Genomic DNA, 22,997 nt, shown 5'->3' with positions numbered 1-22,997 from the left:
CTTGCAAAAAAAATTGAGAGAAAAAATAATAATAGTTGCGTTATTTAAAGGCAGTGGACACTATTGGTAAGTTACTCAAAAAAATTATTTAATAGCATAAAACCTTACTTGGTTAAGAGTTATGGGGAGAGGTTGATAGTATAAAACATTGTGAGAAACGGCTCCCTCTGAAGTGACGAAGTTTTTGAGAAAGAAGTAATTTTCCAGGAATTTGATTTTGAGACCTCAAGTTTAAAATTTGAAGTCTCGAAATCAAGCATCTGAAAGCACACAACTACATGTGACAGGGGTGTTTTTTTCTTTCATAGTTATCTCGCAACTTCAACAACCAATCGAGCTCAAATTTTCACAGGTTTGTTATTTTATGCGTATGTTGAGATACACCAAATGAGAGGACTGGTCTTTGACAATTACCAATAGTGTCCACTGTCTTTAAAGCAGATTCTGTAAATAACAGGAAATCCATTTGCAGTATGAGAGTTAGGGAACAGACATTTTAAAAACAAACGCCTGTGATATTTTTTCACAGAGCTTGAGAAAAGTACCAAGTAGGCCTATACAGTGCTAACACATCGGTGTTTAGTGTTAAAACCAAAACTAATAGGACACTTCTACAAGCAATTTTTGTTCTTTTCTTTACGAAGCTTCTCTTACCTTTTGACCGTCTGAAGAATAGAGCTTTTGCGCCGGTAACTTGAAGCTTTCCCCGATATCCGTTAAGAAGGCCTCAAATGATGGAATCTTGTTCCGATTTAACAGCATCATATGTTTAGTTTGTGGATCGCCATTTCTCATGACCATGACCTTCTTCACTGTGCGCAATCTGGAATCAGATTCTCGCGACGCACCGTCTGAAAAGTTGGCGCGTGTTTTGCGCGGTGAGGGCAGGTCTGACTCAGTACTGTCCGTCCTGTTTTTAGGTAACGACCATGGAGGCTTACTCTGAATGCTCGACAGATCCAACGGTTGAAGTTTCTTCTTCGACGGCGCCATAACGTACATTTTACCGTCCTCGAAATCATTGAGTTGAGTAACATCGTGCGTAGCGGAGGGTGTGACGATTCGGCGAACGCCAAACGGAAAGTTACTGACTCTGTCTAAGTCGCATAAGAGCGTTTCAAACCTGTGCGATTTGCGGATGGGCATCCGAATGCCTTTGAAGTTTTTATCGCCACTCTTGTAGAAGGTGACGACTTTAGTCTTGCCGTTGACCCGGTCGGCCAGGCTTGGATAGTCTCTTTTAGAGCCTGGCTCCATCTTCTTCGGCATTCTGCTCGCTGAATGGTCTCACTACCTCCAGCCAAAAGCAGGAGCCAGCTCAACTATAAAAAAAAATGGTTTACTAAATAAAACTGAATATTCATGGTCCATTCCGACCAATCACATCGCAGCACTTATCACGGCAGATCACAACGCCAGCAGAAATCCAGTAGTTACGTTCTGGGTCATTAAACTTGCATTAGATGCCTGACTACCAGTTGCATGGTCTCTTTCTATCCCAATGCACACCGCATCGATGATCTTTTGTACACTGTCTGGGTGAGCAAGCTGCTTGGGTTTATGACAGTGACTCTCTTCAACACCGACTCGTGCTTTGCTTGGAGACTGCTACCATGGAAACGGGTAAACACATCCTCTCTGGTAGATAAGACTCACAGCTCAGACAGCAAGAGAGAGTCTGCAGGGAAAAAAAACAGGAAAATTGGAGAAAACAAATTTACTTAAGTATCAAAGAAAGTACATCTAATACCTAAAGATGAGAGGTTAAATAAACAAATCCCACGATAGCCCATCGACTGAATAAACGTGATCATCATGGTACAGTAGACCTGTTCCATGGTCACATTATCGATGGCTACTCACACACTAGCTAACATCTTACAACTCAACTACATGTAAGCCAATGATCAATGGGTGTGATACCATACAGTTGGCATCATAGAGACGCATGATAGCGCTTCTCTATGGCCTTACATAGCTTTAAAGGCACTGGACACTGTTGGAAATTACTCAACGTAATTGTTAGCATAACAATTTACTTAGTAACAAGCAATGGAGAGCTGTTGATAGTGTAACGCTGTGAGAAACTGCTCCCTTTAAAGTGTCGTAGTTTTTGAGGAAAAAAAGTAACTACTCAGTAAAAATATTTTAATTGAATTTTGCGACCTCAGCTGAGGTCTCAAATTCGAGGCATCTTAAGCACACAACTTGTGCAAAATGTCGTTTTTTCCTTCCATTATTCTCTCCAACTTCAATGACCAATTTTCAATTTGCATTTTTTTTATGAGATACACAAAGTGAAAAGACTGGTGTTTGACAATTACCAAAGATGTCCTGGGGTGGATTTCACAAAGAGTTTAGGACTAGTCTTATCTCGAGTTAGGACCAGTTTTACTCGTCCTAACTTAGGACTATCCATGCAATTTGTATATCTCCTAGGTTAGGACTAGTCCTAACTCTTTGTGAAATCGACCCCAGATGCCTAATAAAAGGCTGAAGTCTTTTAATGTTTGAGTGAGAATTTACCTCTTTTTCAAAAACTACATTATTGCAGAGGAAATCTTTCACACTGTTTTGTACTACCAACAGCTCTCCATTGATCGTTACCAAGGATGCTAACAATTATTTTGAGTAATTACAAACAGTGTCCAGTGCCTTTTATGGCAAACAGATGAATGGTGACTTCTAATTTAACACATGATCATTTATCACCATGGTAACAGGGTATAGTTTTTATAGCCTTCATAAAACTTTCACAAAAGCTATTCCGGATTACCCATTTATTATTTACGTCTTTAAACACATTATACAAATTACACATTGTATAGGTCGGAAGCCATTAACAACAGCGCCTATGGTGGTCATTATAATGTATGGGAGATACAAAAAATTTGCATGAGTTGAGTGCATTAACTACATGGTAGCCTAAAGTACTTTATTCTAATTATCAGGTACTTTATGTAACTGTAAACAAAATGAGTGATTAAAGACAGTGGACACTATTGGTAATTGTCAAAGACTAGCCTTCATATTTGGTGTATCTCAACATATGCATAAAATAACAAACCTGTAAAAATTTGAGCTCAATCGGTCATCGAAGTTGCGAGATGATAATGAAAGAAAAAAACACCCTTGTCACACGAAGTTGTGTGCGTTTAGATGGTTGATTTCGAGACCTCAAGTTCTAAACTTGAGGTCTCGAAATCAAATTCGTGGAAAATTACTTCTTTCTCCAAAACTATGGCACTTCAGAGGGAGCGGTTTCTCACAATGTTTTATACCATCAACCTCTCCCCATTACTCGTTACCAAGAAAGGTTTTATGCTAATAATTATTCTGAGTAATTACCAATAGTGTCCACTGCCTTTAAGAGTTTAGGTAGTTTGTGTCAGACACAAAACACATTGTCCATAGATATTTTTACATTAAACTCACACAGGTTGAAGATAATGATGGAAGAAAGCTTCCCTTAAAATACTACTTGCTGAGGTGCTGTAGTTTTTGAGAAATGAGGAAAACAATGTCATGAAAATATGTTTATATGCTAAAATAATTTTCGTCTCATGATCAGTGAGACAAAAATTATTTTCATGACATTGTTTTACTCATTCCTTAGAAACTCACAGCACCTCAGCAAATAATATTTTCAGGGAAGCCCTCTACTATCATTATCTTCAAACTGTTTAAGTTTAATGTAAATTTGTGGACATTGTGTTTTTTGTCCCCCAAAAAGTACATAGACCCTTTACAGGCAGTGGACACTATTGGTAATGTAATTACTCAAAATAATTATTATCATAAAACCTTTCTTGATTATGAGTAATGGGAAGAGGTTGATAGTATAAAACATTGTGAGAAACAGCTCCCTCTGAAGTAATGTAGTTTTTGTGAAAGAAGTAATTTTCCACGAATTTGATTGCGAGACCTCAGATTTAGAATTTGATGTCTCGAAATCAAGCATCTGAAAGCACACAACTTCATGTGACAAGGGTGTTTTTTTCTTTCTTTAGTATCTAGCAACTTTGACGACCAATTGAACTCAAATTTTCACAGGTTTGTTATTTTATGCATATGTTGAGATACACCAAGTGAGAAGACTGGTCTTTGACACTTACCAATAGTGTCCAGTATCTTTAAACAAGTGTCAGACTTAACAAAGTAACATGTCCTTAGAAAGACACCTTACATTAGTATTTACAAAATATATTGGAATGAATGGAGTTTCCCTTTAAAATTATAAAATTATAAAATACGTCACAGGTTTTACCTTTCTGCCTTTGGTACATATGTATACAGGGGTGGATTTCACAAAGGTAGTCCTAACTTAGGACTAGTCCTAGGCAATGCTAAGAGAAAGGACCAGCCTAATTTAGGATGTGTTACTGGTCCTAACTTAGGACCGGTCCTATCTCTTAGTATTGCATAGGACTAGTCCTAAGTTAGGACTACCTTTGTGAAATCCACCCCAGTACATGTATGCTTAGTTTTTGAAAGGGCAAGGGCACCAAGGCATTTTCTCCTTGATAAAGGGCACCCTATGACTCCCTATGAGGATTCCAATAGTGTCCAGTGTCTTTAAACAAGTGTCAGACTGAACAAAGTAACATGTCCTTAGAGAGACACCTTATAATTAGTATTTACAAAATATATTTGAATGAATGGAGTTTCCCTTTAAAATTATAAAATACATCACATGTATGCTTAGTTTTTGAAAGGGCAAGGGCACCAAGGCTCCTAGGTAAGAGGGAATTGTAAATTTCTACTGTACAGCCTTTCAAGGGCACCAAGGAATTGACCTGGGGGCATGGAGGCAATCACCTTTTGATGCCTCCATGAAGTAGAAGGCCCAATTTCATGGAGCTGCTTAAGCCAAAATATTGCTTTAAAAAGCACGAAAATAGCTTGCTTATTTCACACATTTGTATGTTACTGGCAAAAATGACATGCCATATAAAATTCATGGAAAATTACTTCTTTCTCAAAAACTATGTCACTTCAGAGGGAGCCCTTTCTCACAATGTTTAATACCATCAACCTATTACTTGTTACAAAGTAAGTTTTTATGCTAAAAAATATTTTGAGTAATTACCAATAGTGTCCAGTGCCTTTAAAGACAGAGTACAAACCAGCAAGTACTCTACACATGGGTAAAAAACAGATATTGTAATTACTGGTAATAAATGGTAAGCTTAATTGCTAGTCTGCTCCACTGGGGTTAGACATTAGGTTTATAGTAGTCTTGTTAATCTGAAAATAATATATAATAAAAATAATAATGTTGTATTGTATCCTGAAGAAGTAAGCCTGGGCGACTAATGCAACTAGTGTCAAAGTCGCGACAATTGACTGCTCAGTTGAGGCGCGACTGAATTTTTCAACTACTCGGTTTATTGTGCCGCCAGGACTACCACAAAAATAGTCGCCCAAAAAATAGACTTCCTTCATGATGAACCAATTGTGTCGCTCACAATTATTCACTACAATATAATTTACTTACACAATCAGAAACCAGTGACACAATCCTTTGCAATCCTTTAAGCTAGAATTTAACTATATCGCTTCTGCAGCAAACAATATGCCACAATGCATCTTGAGAATTAAAAATTAGTCGCGACCAGTGTCGAAGCATACAAGTTCCAAGCCTAATGTAGTACGTATGCTACATGTACTGGTCTTATGATAATTCACAGAGGCACAGGGCTGTATGCTTCGTTTTTAAAAGGGCAAGAGCACCAAGGCATTTTCTCTTTGGCAAAGGGCACCCTATGAGGAAATTGTAAATTTCTACTGGAGCATTTCAAGGGCACCAAGGCAATGACAAGGGGCAACGGAGGCAATCGCCTCCGTTGCCTCCGTGAAGTATCAGGCCTGGAGGCAACAAAGGTAATTGCTTCGACGCCCTTAGGGAATTGCCTTGGTGCCCTTGAAATGCTCCAATAGAAATTTACAATATCCTCATAGGGTGCCCTTTAAAGGAACACGTTGCCTTGGATCGGACGAGTTGATCAAAACAAAAGCGTTTGTAACTGTTTTTTATAAAATGCATATTGTTGGAAAGATGTTTTAAAAGTAGAATACAATGATCCACACAAGTTTGCCTTGAAATTGCGTGGTTTTCCTGTTACTGTGCGAACTAACATGGTCGGCCATTTATGGGAGTCAAAATTTTGACCCCCATAAATGGCCGACGTGTTAGTCGACGAGGTAAAAGGAAAACCACGCAATTTCGAGGCATGTTTGTGTGGATCATTGTATTCTACTTTTACAACATCTTTCTAACCATATGCATTTTATAAAAAACGGTTACAAACGCTTTTCAAAGACCAACTCGACCGATCCAAGGCAGCGTGTGCCTTTAACAAGAAGAAAATACCTTGGAGACCTTGCCCTTTCAATCGAAGCATACCAGACTGAACATTAAAGTGCACGCTAGAAAGCACCAACAAATGCCATGATTATTCAAGATCAAATATGAGATTTATATTTTTATGAACAGGCATGGCATTAGTCCTTGGAAAAGCGTTGGTCTCCGTTGTAATAACTATCTCAGGCTGTTTAATCAACAACAAAAATCAAATTTGTTTCCAAGGGCAAACCAAAATCGGAAATCAGACTTAAAGACACTGGACACTATTTGTAACTCAGTTGGTGTTTCTCAACGTATGCATAAAATAACAAACCTGTGAAAATTTGAGCTCAATTGGTCGTCAAAGATACGAGATAATAATGGAAAAAAAAAAACCTTGTCACACTTTCAGATGCTTGATTTTGAGACCTCCAAATCTAATTCTGAGGTTTCGAAATAAAATTTGTGGATAATTACTTCTTCTCGAAAAATACATTACTTCAGAGTAAAGTTTTATACCAACAATTATTTTGAGTAGTTACATGTACCAATAGTGTCCAATGCCTTAAAGTGGGAAGAAATATCGTATGCCTGTAGTGTATGTTAAAAGCAACAAGTTTTGACTTCTGATTTCTGATTAACTCACCATACCATAGAGCTACCTGAAGCAGTCAAAAACACCTTGAGTATTCCAAAACACCATTCAATGTCACTGCTGCGACGAAGCGCTACAATACACAACTACAGCAATAACACACACACACACTGTTCAAATATTTCGGGACATTCAAAGGTTGCTGTAGCAACAGGATCCCCTTTCAACAATGTTTCTATGAAATAATCGGCGCCAAATTGTCATAATGCATCCAGCTGGAGTAGATAGCACTAAAGTATGTTATTGTTATCGTTCTCAAATGAGCGATTGAAATTGTTATCACAGAAATAAACAGATACAATTGTTCAGAAGCTAGTACACTGCAGCCATATGGACATAATAACCAAAATAAACATGAAAGCATTTAACATATTTTTGCTTGGTATTGACTGAATTGAGTACAAAGTCCTTAAAACCTCTTAAGAAATAATGGGGGGGGGGAGGTTGGTTGACATTGCTGGGTTCGAAATTAGCGGTCGCCCGGTCGCCAAATCAAGTGAAAATAGCGGCGGGCGAGTGAAAACCCTTTCTCACTAGCCCGGCTTTCTCACTAGCCCGGCTTTCTCACTAGCCCGGCTTTCTCACTAGCCTTGCCGGCGAGTCAAATAATTGTTCCTTTTCATATATATGATGGTACAGGGGCAAAATCCCAAAGAATACTCTAACTATAAAGCTTTTTTAAATAGTAAGTTTGTCAAGACTTGATATTTGCTAGATTTAATTTGGCTGCGACCGAAGCTGAATTGCTGGCGTTCGGAATACACGTACAGTCATTGAAAACACATGGTGCCCAGTACATGTATGGGAGTCGCCCACTGGTGGAACGTCCATGCATGGTCCATGCATCCATGCAGTGAAAAAAAAGTTAAGGGAAACCCCTGCATTTCCAATTTGCCGCCATCAACCCAGGAATGGAATTACAGAGGTCTCCTTTGCCCCTAGTCTTGACCTGGGTGGCCCTTTAAAAGTTTCTCGTAGAATTAAAGATTTCCCAATGGAAGCACTGCCCTTCAGAGAATAAAAATGGCCTTGCCCTCTCAAAGATGAAATTCCAGGCCCATCAGCCCGGGCCTTGAATAACACGGAGGTCACAGCCTCCATTGCCCCTGGTCTTGGTCTCGGTGCCCCTTCAAAAGTTTCCCTTTAAGATCGCCCTTTGTCAAATTAAAACGGCCTTGTCCTTTCCAAAATGAAATTCCAGGCCAGCCCTTCAAAAGAAGTCTATAGATTTATAAGCTTTTCCGATGAGCGACGGATATGCGCACTATACAATTATATAAAGCCACTATTAAGTGTGAAAGGGCCAGCCATTGTTCCTTTTTTGGATATCCCCAGGGAATTAGCCAGTGTGAATGGGGCTGAGTTTCATTCATGGTCAAATAAATTTAGAGCAACTCTCACACCCAGCAAACCAACGGTTACGTCAAGTTTAATTTTAAGTATAGGGACAACTGCCCTTCAAATCACTTTGTCTTAATTCAGGTTACCAAGTAACTGGAATTACTGCAAAGCAGAACGATTTTAGGAATAATTTAGAGTTAATTGAACATCTCGATATTGCCTTTTCGGTCCTAAATATTGCCATGGGTACCAAGAGAATTTGAGGCCAAACAAAATAAAAGTTTTGTTTTCGGTTACCTTACTGACCTTAACTTTACACCTTGACCTCAAACTTTTTATTTGGATTAAGAAACCAAAAAAAAAAAAAAAAAAAAAATTTGGGGGGGGGGGGCGGAAGAAATTGTTTTTCTTAAATAACTGCATATTTGTACCTAAGTATACATGTAGGCCTACTGAAGAGGTCTTTGATTCAATTTTAGAACACTTTTTTTTATGAATTTATTTTAAAAATGAGTTTAAACAGTCTGAATTCACATATATTATGAAATTTCTCATAGCTCTGAATAAATCATTAAAATTGTATAATCTTACAAAACAGCACAAGTCTTGCTGCTTTCTTTGCATCACCATCAGTCTGCCTTGCGTTTCAGCCTTGACAGTTTTCTTGTTGTGTCAACACAACTCACATTACTAATTTAAAAAGACAGTTTGGGTTATTAGTTGCAAAAACCCAAGTTCTCTAGATCGCAGACTATTGTTCTGCAACCCCTAGCAACTAATCCGGTCTCACTGTTTATGGGCGTCATGGTGATGCATGGCCAATCAAGCCCAACTATAAAACTATTTCCCAACTTCACTAGTACCTGGTCGCTAATGAATGGTCTATAACGAGCTATAATTAGAACCACTCCAACCTTCTAAAAATACTGTTTGTTTGACTGTTGCCATGTCAACTGGAGTTACCAGCATTTATGCTCGATTTGTTTCATTCCCAAGGCTGCAACTTCCTCATGAACAGGCCTGTAATGCTTCGTTTTTTAAAGGGCAAGGGCGCCAAGGCATTTTCTCCTTGGTGAAGGGGAAATTGCAGATTTCTACTGGAACATTTTGAGGGCACCAAGGCAATGACCAAGGGGCAAAGGGGCAATCGGCTCTTTTGCCTCCATGAAGTATCAGGCTCGCTTTTTCTCCTTGGTAAGGGCACCCTATGAGGAAATTACAAATTTCTATTGGAACCTTTCGAGGGCACCAAGGCAATGACCAGGGGGCCAGGGGGCAATCGCCTCTGTTGCCCCCATGAAGTATCAGGCCCTGCATGAATATTGCAAACACAAAGATGGAATTCCAATGGCTTGATTGCAACACAACCAGCTTTGTAATATATTAATAAAAGTCCTTTTGTGTTTAGTATGCTGTTGTGTTCATGAAAACTGTTACAGTGCCCTCATCGGCAACTGGGATACTGGACGCCATGTTGAGATGGTTGAAGAATGTAAACAAATACGAAAGGCTGATGAATAAAGAAGTGTTATTTTATGAGTTCAAGAAAGTACTTTCCTCAATTTATTTAGTGTATACGGTACAGTGTTCTGCTGTGCCCATGTAGCTCCCAGGGTTGCATACTCGTATAGATGTTCGTTGAGTGCATTCAACAGGTTTGCAAAGTCAATAAATTGTGCTGTCCATTCTTTGGAATTCTAGTTTTGATTTCAGTATTCCAAGAAATCAAAATGTGGGCTAGTAATAAATGTATTAATAAATCTACTGCAATTATTTCTCCACAAACCCTGCAAAACTTTAAGGTAGGTACTAGCCCCACCTCTGTGGCCGAAAAAGATTCGGAGAGAGTTTGGCCACACAGGAGGGGCTAGAATTACCGGCCATTTCGACAGCCACATCTACGGCGATTTGTGCAGTAAAAATATCAAGATCAAGATCAAGACCACTTTAACAGCAAAAACTGGATCACAGTTGACGACTGACTGAAGCCATCAAGTCAAGTTTTCTGCGATTGTATGGAGGAGGTCCTGTAACTTGGTCTTACAATGACCGCATTGCATGGTATGATTAAATTTGAAAAATCAGCAAAAATCATTACAACATTTTTTTTTGTGATGACTGGTGCATCTCTTCTTCCTAAAGTTCTTTTTCTTATTCCGGTGACTTAAAACTTTAAAAACCTGAAGGATGAGGCACGCTCATTTGACTTGAAACAAATATTGGCAATTAACCCAACCTGACCTTAAAGCCATTGGACCCTTTCGGTACAGAAAGGAAAAAAAAGTTCACAGATTTACAAATAACTTACAAGGTTTACAGAAGGTAGTGGTGAAAGACTTCTCTTGAAATATCATTCCATGAAATGCATTACTTTTTGAGAAAACAGTAAAACAATATCAATTCTCGATATCGAGAATTACAGATTTGTTTTAAACACATGTCATGACACGGTGAAACGTTCGGATACAAGGGTGGGTTTTCCGATGACCGATTGAGCCTAAATTTTGACAGATTTGTTATTTTATATATATAAGTTGTGATACACGAAGTGTGTGACTTGGACAATACTGTTTACCGAAAGTGTATAATGGCTTTAACCGCGCACTTCTTCAAATGAATAATTCTCATGAAATATCATTCCATGAAATGCATTACTTTTTGAGAAAACAGTAAAACAATATCAATTCTCGATATCGAGAATTACAGATTTGTTTTAAACACATGTCATGACACGGTGAAACGTTCGGATACAAGGGTGGGTTTTCCGATGACCGATTGAGCCTAAATTTTGACAGATTTGTTATTTTATATATAAGTTGTGATACACGAAGTGTGTGACTTGGACAATACTGTTTACCGAAAGGGTCCAATGGCTTTAAAGGCAGTGGACACTATTGGTAATTACTCAAAATAATTATTAGCATAAAACCTTACTTGGTGATGAGTAATGTGGAGAGGTTGATGGTATTAAAACATTGTGAGAAACGGCTCTCTCTGAAGTGACGTAGTTTTCGAGAAAGAAGTGATTTTCCACGTATTTGATTTTGAGACCTCAGATTTAGAATTTGAGGTCTCAAAATCAAGCGTCTGAAAGCACACAACTTCGTGTGACAAGGGTGTTGTTTCTTTCATTATTATTTCGCAACTTTGGTGACCGATTGAGTTCAAATTTTCACAGGTTTGTTATTTTTTGCATTTGTTAAGATACACCAAGTGAGAAGACTGGTCTAAAGTTGACAATCACCATTAATGTTAAGTGTCTTTAATAAGCTCATAATGACAGAAAAGTTTCTGTAGTGTATGCTGCTGCCACTTCTTAATTAAGTTTAAAAAATTGCATTAGAAACTAAAATAATATTATTATTAGTAATACATGGTATTTAATACAAATAACCTATTATAATTTATATTATTATAGTTTTATACAATATTATTTACAAATGAGATATTCCTTTTTGAATGAAAAAGTGGTAGCAAAAAGACATTCAAAGTAAAGGGGTATTCTCTACTCACCAGTCACCATACATTGACTTGACATGTCTTTTCTCTTCAGTCTTCCTTCTTTCTTGGTTCAAATCCTTGTGTCAATATTCTTCAGAACTTTCCTTTTCATTCAGTACGACGAAGTTTACTTTGTTTTTGACTGAATTAATGCATTTCTACACCTGAAATACAGACAATGCTGTTAGTTTTTAGTTCCTCAGCTGAGCAGTATGTTTTAAACTTGTCTACCAACAGAACCGAAGATTCGTTCGCGGAATTGAATATGTTTTTGCGCAAGCTGGGTCAAGTACGTTGGACTTACAGTGCACTAAACTAACCCGGTCAGCTGACTTGCCCCGCAGCTCGGGAGGGCAGAGTCGAGCAAGAGAGGGGGGGAGGTTGTCACACCATAGCAAACCCACACAGCCCCCAAGTCATGGGCCGCTTCAAAGAAACAATCAATATCAGCATAATACACTTCTCAGAACAATATCATCTCGTAATAATACCTAGACTGCTTTGCTTTTGTGCAGCGATGTTGACATTTATTGAGCGTGTCTTGGTAACACTAAACAAGCATGTTGCATCGAGGGCACCCATCCACAAAATTGACAGATCAATTAAAGTCTGGTTCGCTTTGGTGGAGAAAGAATCACAGGCTCATAATACTAGCATTGTGTACTTTGTACGTCAGGGTGTTATGCTAAATGAAAACTGTTTGCTGTATTTGTACAACCTCGTTTTCAAGGCTGACCGACCTCATCGCGCTATTTCATGCCTCGATCGTTTCCTTCCTCCATGGGTTGTCATATTTTTTTTTTGGGGGGGGGGGTTTGTTTGGCAAATAAATGTTTTTATAGGGTTTTATCAATGCCACTTCCCCGTTTTTTCATGGAATACCTATGATATAAATTATATTTCAGTATTTCCAGATTAAAAAAGAAAATGGGTCGGTGTTTAAATTATAAAGAAATGCCCTTTTCGGGTTTTCGAAAAGGGCCAAAAATAGCGGCGACATTAGTCGCCAACAGAGGGCGCACTGCAATGTTAACGGTGTGTCAAGAATTTTTATCGTCCGTTTTAACTTTGTAGACTTGAGAAATCTATGTTTTCACCACTTTGGTTTTTACACAACTGGGCAGGGCTCACTCTGCGCTGACAACATTGCTGGTAAGTTCAAAAAAGAAAGTCACCTCAAAGCCAGACACAGCCCACACAAAATGATTACAACTGTTTTTTAATGAATTATTCTAAGTTTTTCTTGATAATGATTTAAATAAATATCATTTTCTTACACAACATCAGACATGACATTGCTGACATTGACAAATTACGCAGCAGCCAGCTGCTCACATCCATTTCCTTGATCTGGGATCTGTTGCTTTATTCGCCATTCTGTCTTGACTTAACACTTTTTTGATTACACTGTTTGTGTGTTCTCTTTATGCACTTATATTAATAGAGGCTTTTGGCCCCCCCTGTGCATTGATTAGGCGCTTTACGGATAACTTTCCGTATGGCGCCACCACTTTTTCTTTCGATATGAAATAATATAGGAACTTATTTACCTGATTGATATATCCCTTTTTGTAAAAATGAGTGAAAAGTGGTGGCGCCATACAGAAAGTTATCCTTATTTTTATTAATAAATAATAAGGCCATTTGTAAAGCGCCTAATCAATGCACAGGGGGGCCAAAAGCCTCTATTAATATAAGTGCATAAAGAGAACACACAAACAGTGTAATCAAAAAGTGTTAAGTCAAGACAGAATGGCGAGTAAAGCACAGATCCCAGAGCAAGGAAATGGATGTGAGCAGCTGGCGGATAACTTTCCGTATGGCGCCACCACTTTTTCACTCATTTTTACAAAAAGGGATACATCAATCAGGTAAATAAGTTCCTTTTTTATTTCATATCGAATGAAAAAGTGGTGGCGCCATAAGGAAACTTTTCCAAAAAGAATAACAAAGTCAAAGATTTCCGAAGTAACAATATTATTCAATAAATAATGAATACGTTCACCGTCAATGTTCACAGGCAGTGACTGAATTTCCTTTTGAAAAGTTTCCGTATACTGTCACTAGCAGTCATGCAGCAGAGAGCAGTGCCACCACTTTTTTGTTCATTGTAACATAAAATAGTGTTTAATTTTCTCAAGAAAGTCAAATGAGTGAAAAGGTGATAGCAGGATATATGGAAACTTTTCCTAATAAAATAATAGTGTATATGTGACATTCACATTTAAATATAAATAGCATCCTCTATTGTCAACTAACTTACTTCACCAACTAGGCTGTCTAGTAGAAATAAAAGCTAAGTTTCACAGCGCATAAAAGTTAAGTCTGTCAATGTCTGTCTCAACCTCCACCTTATTTAAGGCAATAGTGAAGACTCTACAGTATACCTACTACACACACGCATCCTCATGGGCAGACCTAATCCTAATGTAGAACATGATGTTTGGTGAGGTTCGTTCGCTACCCCTCCCACCTTTTATGATCTGCGGTCGTATTTGGCTAAAATGGCTACAGTCCAGATTGTCAATTTATTTTACGGAGTACAGGTTCCAGTTACTTGTTCTTATCAACAAGGGTTAGGTATTCTCATACTCATACTCACACTAGGTAGACTAGAGTTAGAGGCTTGAGACGATTTATACACCTGTGTAAAGAGAAGCAATTATGGCTATAAAGGTTAAGTGCCTTTCTTAAGGACTTATGGTTGTGTGTCCTGACCAGGAACTAAACCCACACTCCGATAAGTATCAGAACTTGAACATGATACATGTGCATACATGATTGGTTATAAAATTTGTTTTGAATAGATTTTCACTGTTATTGTTGATAAATGTTTTTTATCTAATTTTTCACAGGCAATCAGTCGCTGTAGTCTCCACTTCAAGCGTCATTTGGGTGATTTTGTATGAACAACAGTGATGCTCATCCGTTACATTGAGCACTTGCTCCAGTGGCTTGCAGTCAACCTTGGGCTACAGCTACCAGAGTGGCTTGAGCAGAGTCTAGATAGCCTGGACTACCACCTCTTATCATGGCTACTATGGTTGTTTATGCCACTCGTCATGGCATTTGTGCTACCTATTGGGATTGTGATAGTTATGTATGCGTCCATTTTATTCCTACATATTTACAAGGCGCGCCACCGCTTAGCTGATGCATATTATAGCAGTGGTATGTGGGACTGGGCACGCATGATGATTGCTACATTCTGGGAAGTACAAGGCAATATATGGCATGGTAAGTAAGCTTCATGGTACATGTATACACATATGGACTGGCAATGAGGTCATTAATAATAATAATAATAATAATAACAACCCGTTTTTATATCGCTCTTTTCACACCCGGAGGGCATCCCAAAGCGCTTCACATTATTACCCCTGGTCATTGGGCCTTACTCAGCTCCCTGGCGGGGAGTATGCAGCCTGTGTACATTAATATGCGCTACTCGGCTAAACCAATCACAAGAACCACTCTCTGCCCTCATAGGTACCCATTTACCTGCCCTGGGTGGAGAGAAGCAATTATAGTTAAGTGTCTTGCTCAGGGACACAAGTGTCACGACCGGGATTCGAACCCACACTCTGCTGAACAGAGCTTGAGTTCGGTGATCTTATCCGCTCGGCCACGACACCCTAGAGCAAGTCTATTCCCCTGATAGGGACTGGAAGAGGGACCTATTTCAAGAGGACAATTGTCAAGGAATAGGTCCCTCTTCTGGTCACTCGCAGGCCCCAAGGTGGGATAGACGTGCTCTAATGACCAATCATTCCATTCCATGTGTTTTATGAAGAACCTCGGCCCAAAAGACGACATAAGGAAAGAAGAAAAATTCTTTAGGGCGCTGTAACCAGTCCAAAATTATAAGTCTATTCTCCGCTCCGGAAACTATTTCCATTTGTGTTGAGAAGAAATAATATGAATTTGGTTTTACCCTTCACCGATATGTGTTAGCACTGTATACTCAGTACTTTCCTGAGTTCTGTGAAAAAAACAAATTTATATTCTTTATACCCGATGCAAATTCAACATCTATTAAACTGTTGCGATACCTGTTGCTAACATTATGGGATTCGAACTGCCTCTAGCCAACGGGCAATCTCAGTGGTTTAGTTGGTAAGACACTGATATAGAATTGCAAAGGTTGTGGGTTCTAATCCCACATGAGTAATATGCCTGTTGTCATTTTTTTCACAGAACTCGGGTAAGCACTGAGTATACATTGCTTAACCAAATTGAATATTCTGACTGTCATGTATATGATTTTACAGGATATGAAATCAAGGGATTGGAGAATAGTCCGAGCGAAGGAGCCGCAGTGCTTATTTATTACCACGGAGCAATTCCTCTAGATTTATAAGAACCTATAAATGTTTAGAGTTCATTGTTCTTTCTCCCCTCAGTTGTTTTATCGAAAGTTCTTGGTAATTACAATTGTCTTTCTGTGTTTTTACAGGTTATGAAATTGAGGGATTGGAGAATATACCGAGCGAAGGAGCTGCAGTTCTTATTTATTACCACGGAGCCATTCCTTTAGATTTCTACTACATTATGGCTAAAGTGCTGATTTATAAGAACCGTGTCATGCAATTAGTGGTGGATAAATTCCTATTCGGAGTTCCAGGTATGTTAGCTCATTGTTCATTCACTTCTCATGTATTTTGTCGAAAAAAACATTAGATTCTAGATGGTCAGTGGTGCGATACATGTATGAGCAATTTCTGGCTCAATCTGTTGACTCCCCGTACTACAAGACCAGCCGTCGATTTCACCAAACTCTTCCTAACTTTTTAGGATTAATCTTAATACTTAGGACGAGTCCCAACCCTGTACTGTAGCATGCAGACCTTAAGATTGTTCCTAAGTTAGGACGAGTTACTTGTCCCAACTCGAGATAGGATTAATCCTAGCGTTTCGTGAAATCGGCTGCAGGTCTAAGATTCACCAGCAACATGCTCCTTGTTCCACCATCGCGCGATCGACTATAAACTGGCCTTCATGCACGCATGTATAAAGTACAGCAGGGCGCAAGATTGGAAACCGAGTTCTATGGTAGAAAAGTTTTTATGTTAAAAGATTTCCAGTTTGACAGTACTGGGGGGGGGGGGGGGGGGGCGAGAAACAAGAAAAAAAAGAAAAAAAAAGTAGCCAGCAGCAAAGGACTGAGAAGCTGACAAAATTGCTGGCGAAATCGCTGACACAGCCGGCACTTCTGGACAACACTGTGACTCACCATAGAGGCTCACTGAACTGATGATTTTGTTTTATTGTCAGGTTTCAAGATTCTATTGAAGGTATTCCAGGCAACTGTTGGGTCAGTACCAGAATGTGTTAAACTTCTCGACGAGGGGCATATTCTAGCAATAGCCCCAGGCGGTGTCCGTGAAGCGCTGTTTGGAGATGAACATTATCAACTTATATGGGGGAAACGCTGCGGCTTCGCTAAATGTGCTCTAGAAGCTAAAGTGGTCAGTATAAATTTGCATCAGTGATAAAGACTATTTTTTTTTTTTTATTACTTTCCTTGAGTCTTGTGAACAAATTTCACAGGCATATTACTCGGGTGGGATTTGAACCCACGATCTTTGCAATTCTAGAGCAGTTGTATCGTTGCGGTACCCGCTGCCAAAACATAGGATTCAAACTGCAATAATTAAACATTGAATAATTTTGTTGATTTGCTCCCCCTTGGTGGACTTCATTGTAATTTGATGGTACAATTTTTCTTTGTTTTTCAGCCAATTATTCCAGTATTTACCAAGAATTGCAGAGAGGCTTTTCGGACACCATCTTGGGGAAGGAATAACCTTCTTCAGCTTTATGAAAAGACGCGTCTTCCTCTAGTGCCTATATATGGAGGATTTCCAGTCAAATTAAAGTAAGTTTACCCAGTCAGTTTCCCTTGTGGTTTATATTGATATCTCAAACAAAAAGTCGCATCCCCGTTAGTTGATCCCCTCGCTGCCGCTTCCCAGGTTGTATTGTAATTTGGGTGTGATTCCTGGCTACACGGCAGTTAACGGTTGTATGGCTTCTGAGTGGCACCCCCGAACAAAGATATTGACAAAACAGGGACACTGCCAACATAGGGCTAGATAGCTCAGTTGGTAGAGCACCGGCACGGTAATCTGGAGGTCAAATTGGTTCAAATCCCACTCTTGTTAATTCTTTGTTCAACCTCAAAAGAAATTAAAATAAGTCAACAAAGACTGGGGCTGATTGCAACCAGCTAATTCTTTTTTCTTTCGTAACCATTGACTGAGTAATACTAAAATATAGCATTTGTGTCATTTCATGGAGGGCTTGGAGGGCACGGCGTCTGTTGCCCTTTTCTGGGCCTTGGTGCCCCATCAAAAGTTTCCCTAAGACTTTCCAGGCCTGGAATTACAAGCAGGCCAAGGAGGCCATGACCTTTGTTGCCCCTGGTCTTGGCCTTTATGCCCCTATAGAAGTTTCCCATATAGACTTTATGATTTTTCAACGAAAGTGCCCTTCGGAAAATGAAAATAGCCTTGCCCTTTGAAAGATGAAACTCCATTCCTTTCTTTTGTTTTGCAGGACTTTTATTGGAAAGCCTATACCGTATGACTCGACTTTAACAGCACCCCAGCTTGCAATTAAGGTATGTCTTACATTGTTTAGCCAGTAGTATAAACACGCATTGTATTTCATAGATCATGACAGCTCTATCTACATTTCGTATAGGGTTTCATGGCTTAGTGGTTAAAGGAACACGTTGCCTTGGATCGGTCAAGTTTGTCCTTGAAAAGTGTTTGTAACAGTTTGTTATAAAAAGCATATGTTAGAAAGATTATTTAAAAGTAGAATACAATGATCCACACAAATTTGCCTCGAAATTGCGTGGTTTTCCTTTTACTTTGCAAACTAACACGGTCGGCCATTTATGGGAGTCAACAATTTTACTCCCAAAAATGGCTGACAGTGTTAGTCGACAAGGTAAAAGGAAAACCACGCAATTTCGAGTGATACTTGTGTGGATCATTATATTCTACTTTTAAGATATCTTTCTAATCATTTATGCATTCTATAACAAACGGTTACAAATGCTTTTCAAAGACAAACTCGACCGATCCAAGGCAACGTGTTCCTTTTAAGAGCATTGAATTCAAGTTCTGGTGTATAAGTCATAGGAGTGTTGGTTCGAAACCCGGTCGTTTTCTTGAGCAAGATACTTAACTACAATTGCTTCTCAACACCCAGGGGTATAAAGGGTACCTGTGAGGGTAGAGGTTGGTACTGTGTATGAAAAAGCTTTTGGAGCGCTACGGTTGCCCATAATTGGTTGTATACTCCCCAGGGAGCTGAGAAAGATAAAAGGGATGTTATTGGCCCAATGACCAGCCGTCGATCTCACCAAACTCTTAGGATGGGTTCAGTTCCTTATCCAAATACGTAGGACGCAGTGAACCCATCCTAAGTTAGGACGGGTTACTCGTCCTAACTCGAGTTAGGATTAATCCTAGCATTTCGTGAAATCGGCTGCTGGGCACTAATGTAAGCGCATTGAGATGGTATTGTGAAACGCGCTATTTAAGAATTTGTTGCTATTTTTCGTAAAGTTCTAAAGATTCACCTTTTTCCATGTTAATTGCTTTCACGTGCGCTATGATCTTGATGGAATAGCGCCTTCTTAATTTTAATTGTCATGTTATGTAATAGATTTTGCTTTTCTCTTTTTATGATTATCAGACTCAAAATGCGATTGAAGAGCTGATCCACCAACACCAGCGTATCCCTGGCAACGTGTTTAAAGCCCTACTTGACCGCATCAGGTGATGCTAAGTTGCCACTCTTGCACCATTTGAAAGATATCTTTTAAAGGCAGTGGACACTATTGGTAACTGTCAAAGCCTAGCCTTCACAGTTGGTGTATCTCAACATATATGCATAACATAACAAACCTGTGAAAATTTGAGCTCAATTGCGTCAGAGTTGCGAGATAACTGTGAATGAAAAAACACCCTTGTCACACGAAGTTGTGTGCTTTCAGATGCATGATTTCGAGACCTCAGATTGTAAACTTGGGGTCTCGAAATCAAATTCATGGAAAATTACTTCTTTCTCGAAAACTACGTCACTCAGAGGGGGCCGTTTCCCACAATGTTTTATACTATCAACCTCTCCCCATTACACATTACCAAGTGAGGTTTTTTGAGTAATTACCAATAGTGTCCACTGCCGTTAAAACCTTATTTCAAATTCTGTGTATTTGTTTTTATTTTCTATGAATACGGCAACTCTTTTTTTGTATATTATCCTCTCATAATTTATCTCATAATGCTATCCTGCACAATTTTTTAATCAAGCAAGTTTGCTGTGTAAAACTTGGCTTATTGTGCAGAGTTTTTTTAAATGGCCATGCGCCCAACAGTGCAATGTTTGTTTGCTAGTTCCTCAAATGTGGTTGTTATACCTCGGAAACAAACTGTGAAGTTTAATTGGTCGAAAACCAATCATGTGACGTGCAACAAAAACGCATGTTACATGGCTCGATGGGCTGGGTAACATGAAAAGTGATGTACACCGGTGTACATCACCTTGATCGTTCCTGGCGTCGGTCGATTTCTAGCGCTGTGTACGAAACAACTGCGGGTTTGAGGGAATTGTTTCTTGTTCGTCTTCATATTAAACAATGAATAGTCCGTCGTAATAATGTTTGAAGATGACAACAGAACTTCGAGAAGAGGAATAACAATTATACAAAGGTATAACAAAACAATTGTTGCATGTTGTGACTGGGGTCCATGGGTTTTGTACACCCTCGAGGGTAAATGGCACCCTCGGCTTCGCCTCGAGTTCCATTTTCCCCCTCGAGTGTACAAAACGCCAATGCCCTTGTCAAAGCGTGCAACAATTGTTTACTGGCGTTTGGTTAAGAGTTTCGTAAGAGTAATCTCTAGCAATGACCCTGTTTAAATCCAAAAAGTACTCTTAGAATTAAGTGGGTCGGAACAGGATCAGAAGATTCATTTGAGCCTGTAGGCCTATGGCCCTTAAAGGCAGTGGACACTTTTGGTTATTGTCAAAGACTAGCCTTCACAGTTGGTGTAACGCAAAGTTGTGTGCGTTTAGATGGTTGATTTCGAGACCTCAAGTTCTATATCTGAGGTCTCGAAATCAAATTGGTGGAAAATTACTTCTTTCTCAAAAACTATGGCTTTTCAGAGGGAGCCGTTTCTCACAAAGTTTTATACCATCAACCTCTCCCCATTACTCGCCACCAAGAAAGGTGTTATTCTAATAATTATTTTGAGTAATTACCAATAGTGTCCACTGCCTTTAAAGGGGGCTGAGATGTTTTATGGAATGAAATAATTGGCTCAGGGATCAGGGGTAATGATATTGAAGTGCAGTGAACTTCACTGAGGATGTAGTTGAGTGATTTATGAGAAGCTACTTTTGATATCTTATATTTAAGCGTTGTTAGTAATTAACGTATCATTCTTATGTTCCATGATCATTTTTATTTTCAATTGTTTGATTTATGTTTTATCTATTTAGTTCAACTAAATACTATTATTTTTATATAAAACTATGCAGTACTATTTGTGTAACCATCTCAATTGTTAATCAGTTTAAGTATTGTGTGGGAACAGGGTAAATGATTTGCTCAAGTAACATTAATATTTTACATTCTTTCGATATAATTTGAGGGAAATGTTGTAAAGTTTTTTTTTCCATAAAATATCAAATCTTGTTTGCACAAAAGCAGATGACAAATGGTGCTACCACAAACCTCACCTCACACACATCGGAGTAAGGGTAAAACAAAAATAAAGGTACCTTTTTAAATTATACTCACAATGTGTGCTAAGTAAAGTTAAAAGGTTTTGGGTTTAGTATGATTAAGTGATTGTAAAAGCATGGTCAAAAGTGATCAGTTGGTGAATTTTGGGTAGACCCAGTGACTGGGGCGCTTGATTCCTTTTTTCGAAACTTGACATTATCGGTCATAATGTCAAAATTCCGAAAAAGGAATCTAGCGCCCACCCCCCCCCCCCCCCCCTCAGGAGGATCAGTTTAAAAAGTTGTTCCTAGTTCTTTGCTAAGCAGCCACAGTCACAACAGTGTATATCTAATGTTATTTTGGCAACCTGTGTCTGTTTTTTTCTGATGTGCTAAGTAAGTTTTGTGCTTACAGCCTTTATAAAAATTGGGTCCAGGCAGTAGGGTCTATGAAGGTATTGTTTCTTTGTGGTTATCTGATGAATCAAATAAACATATTCATATACGATATGAAGACCCTGCAAATCATGTAACAAACAATGTTGATTATTATTTTGGTTGACTGCTAATTTTTAATAAATATTTTTTTGCTTGAAAGGAAGTATAATAAACGTTTAATCTTAAAATTTAACTGGCAATAAAAACCTTGGGTAAAAAAGAAGCCAACAGCATTTTGAGAAACATACTACAAAGTATTTTTTAATGGTATAAGTGATTTTGAGAAACATTTTACTTAGGGAATCAATGTGTGGTGAAGAGGTTTTCAACTAGTGGTTTAATCCCAACGAGGCCTGGTTCTTGATAATTTTAGTGAGACGAAGTCGAGGTAAATTATAAAGAACCAGGCCTCGGCGGGTTAAAACCACTAGTTGAAAACTGATTCAACACACTTTGATTCCCATTCATAAAATACCTTTTCGGTCAAAAACACCATCACTTTTTGGTCAAAAAGTAAAATAAATGCAAAATAATTGTGAAACGATTTCTTTCAACACAACACCTCTCCAGCTATGAAATGGTAAAGCCTTCAGCCGCCCTCGGGTAAACAACTCCTTATAAGGGAATGCTGTGCGCGTCGCGCGTATCGCGTGATGTGGCACAACTGTTTAAGCCGTTGCTCTCGACCAATAGGAATGAAGAAACTGTCTTATAAGAACAGGTGCAAGGTCGCGTGTCACGCCCATGAATTAACACTTTTACCGGTCATAAACAAAGGTTTATACACACCCACGTGACGCGCTCTCCACCAATAGGAATAGCGGAACTGTCTGAGGTATTTATGAATTCTAAGTAATGTGGTTATGTGAAAAGATTGGCCGCAAAGTTTAACTTGAAAGCATGCTCAACTTATTGTGTAGGCCTACTCTTGGGGATTATTCTTACTGCATATTATTCGGGTTTTAGTTC

General features: G+C 38.8%; 2 protein-coding genes across 2 annotated transcripts in view; one reads left to right on the top strand and one right to left on the bottom strand.

Moving 5' to 3' along the window:
- The window catches only part of LOC139952681 (uncharacterized), a 127,058-nt gene extending 114,645 nt beyond the window's left edge, over positions 1-12,413 (bottom strand). Inside the window, exons 1-2 of the mRNA XM_071951883.1 lie at positions 11,856-12,413; positions 655-1,678 (exon numbers count right to left, since the gene is read on the bottom strand). Coding sequence (XP_071807984.1) covers positions 655-1,269 — 615 coding nt within the window. The 5' untranslated portion in view covers positions 1,270-1,678; positions 11,856-12,413. The remainder of the gene's footprint in view (positions 1-654; positions 1,679-11,855) is intronic.
- A 469-nt stretch (positions 12,414-12,882) lies between these two features.
- LOC139952208 (DGAT1/2-independent enzyme synthesizing storage lipids-like) lies at positions 12,883-21,963 on the top strand. The gene is made up of 7 exons (XM_071951261.1): positions 12,883-12,995; positions 14,699-15,080; positions 16,300-16,467; positions 17,118-17,311; positions 17,582-17,721; positions 18,402-18,465; positions 19,554-21,963. The coding sequence occupies exons 2-7, from the start codon at positions 14,762-14,764 to the stop codon at positions 19,638-19,640; spliced, it is 972 nt and encodes a 323-aa protein (XP_071807362.1). The 5' UTR covers positions 12,883-12,995; positions 14,699-14,761; the 3' UTR covers positions 19,641-21,963.
- Positions 21,964-22,997: the final 1,034 nt, after the last annotated feature.

This window comes from Asterias amurensis, chromosome 20, assembly GCF_032118995.1.
Source record: "Asterias amurensis chromosome 20, ASM3211899v1".
NCBI lineage: Eukaryota > Metazoa > Echinodermata > Asteroidea > Forcipulatida > Asteriidae > Asterias > Asterias amurensis.
This window is presented reverse-complemented; position numbering and strand designations above follow the sequence as displayed.

What these genes read in the sequence shown, in the direction of transcription:
- LOC139952208 (XM_071951261.1), top strand. Translation starts at nt 14,762, where the DNA reads ATGCTCATCCGTTACATTGAGCACTTGCTCCAGTGGCTTGCAGTCAAC. An exon ending in ATTCCTATTCGGAGTTCCAG is followed by an intron (nt 16,468 to 17,117) that starts GTATGTTAGCTC and finishes TTTTATTGTCAG; the next exon opens with GTTTCAAGATTCTATTGAAG. An exon ending in CACCCCAGCTTGCAATTAAG is followed by an intron (nt 18,466 to 19,553) that starts GTATGTCTTACA and finishes TATGATTATCAG; the next exon opens with ACTCAAAATGCGATTGAAGA.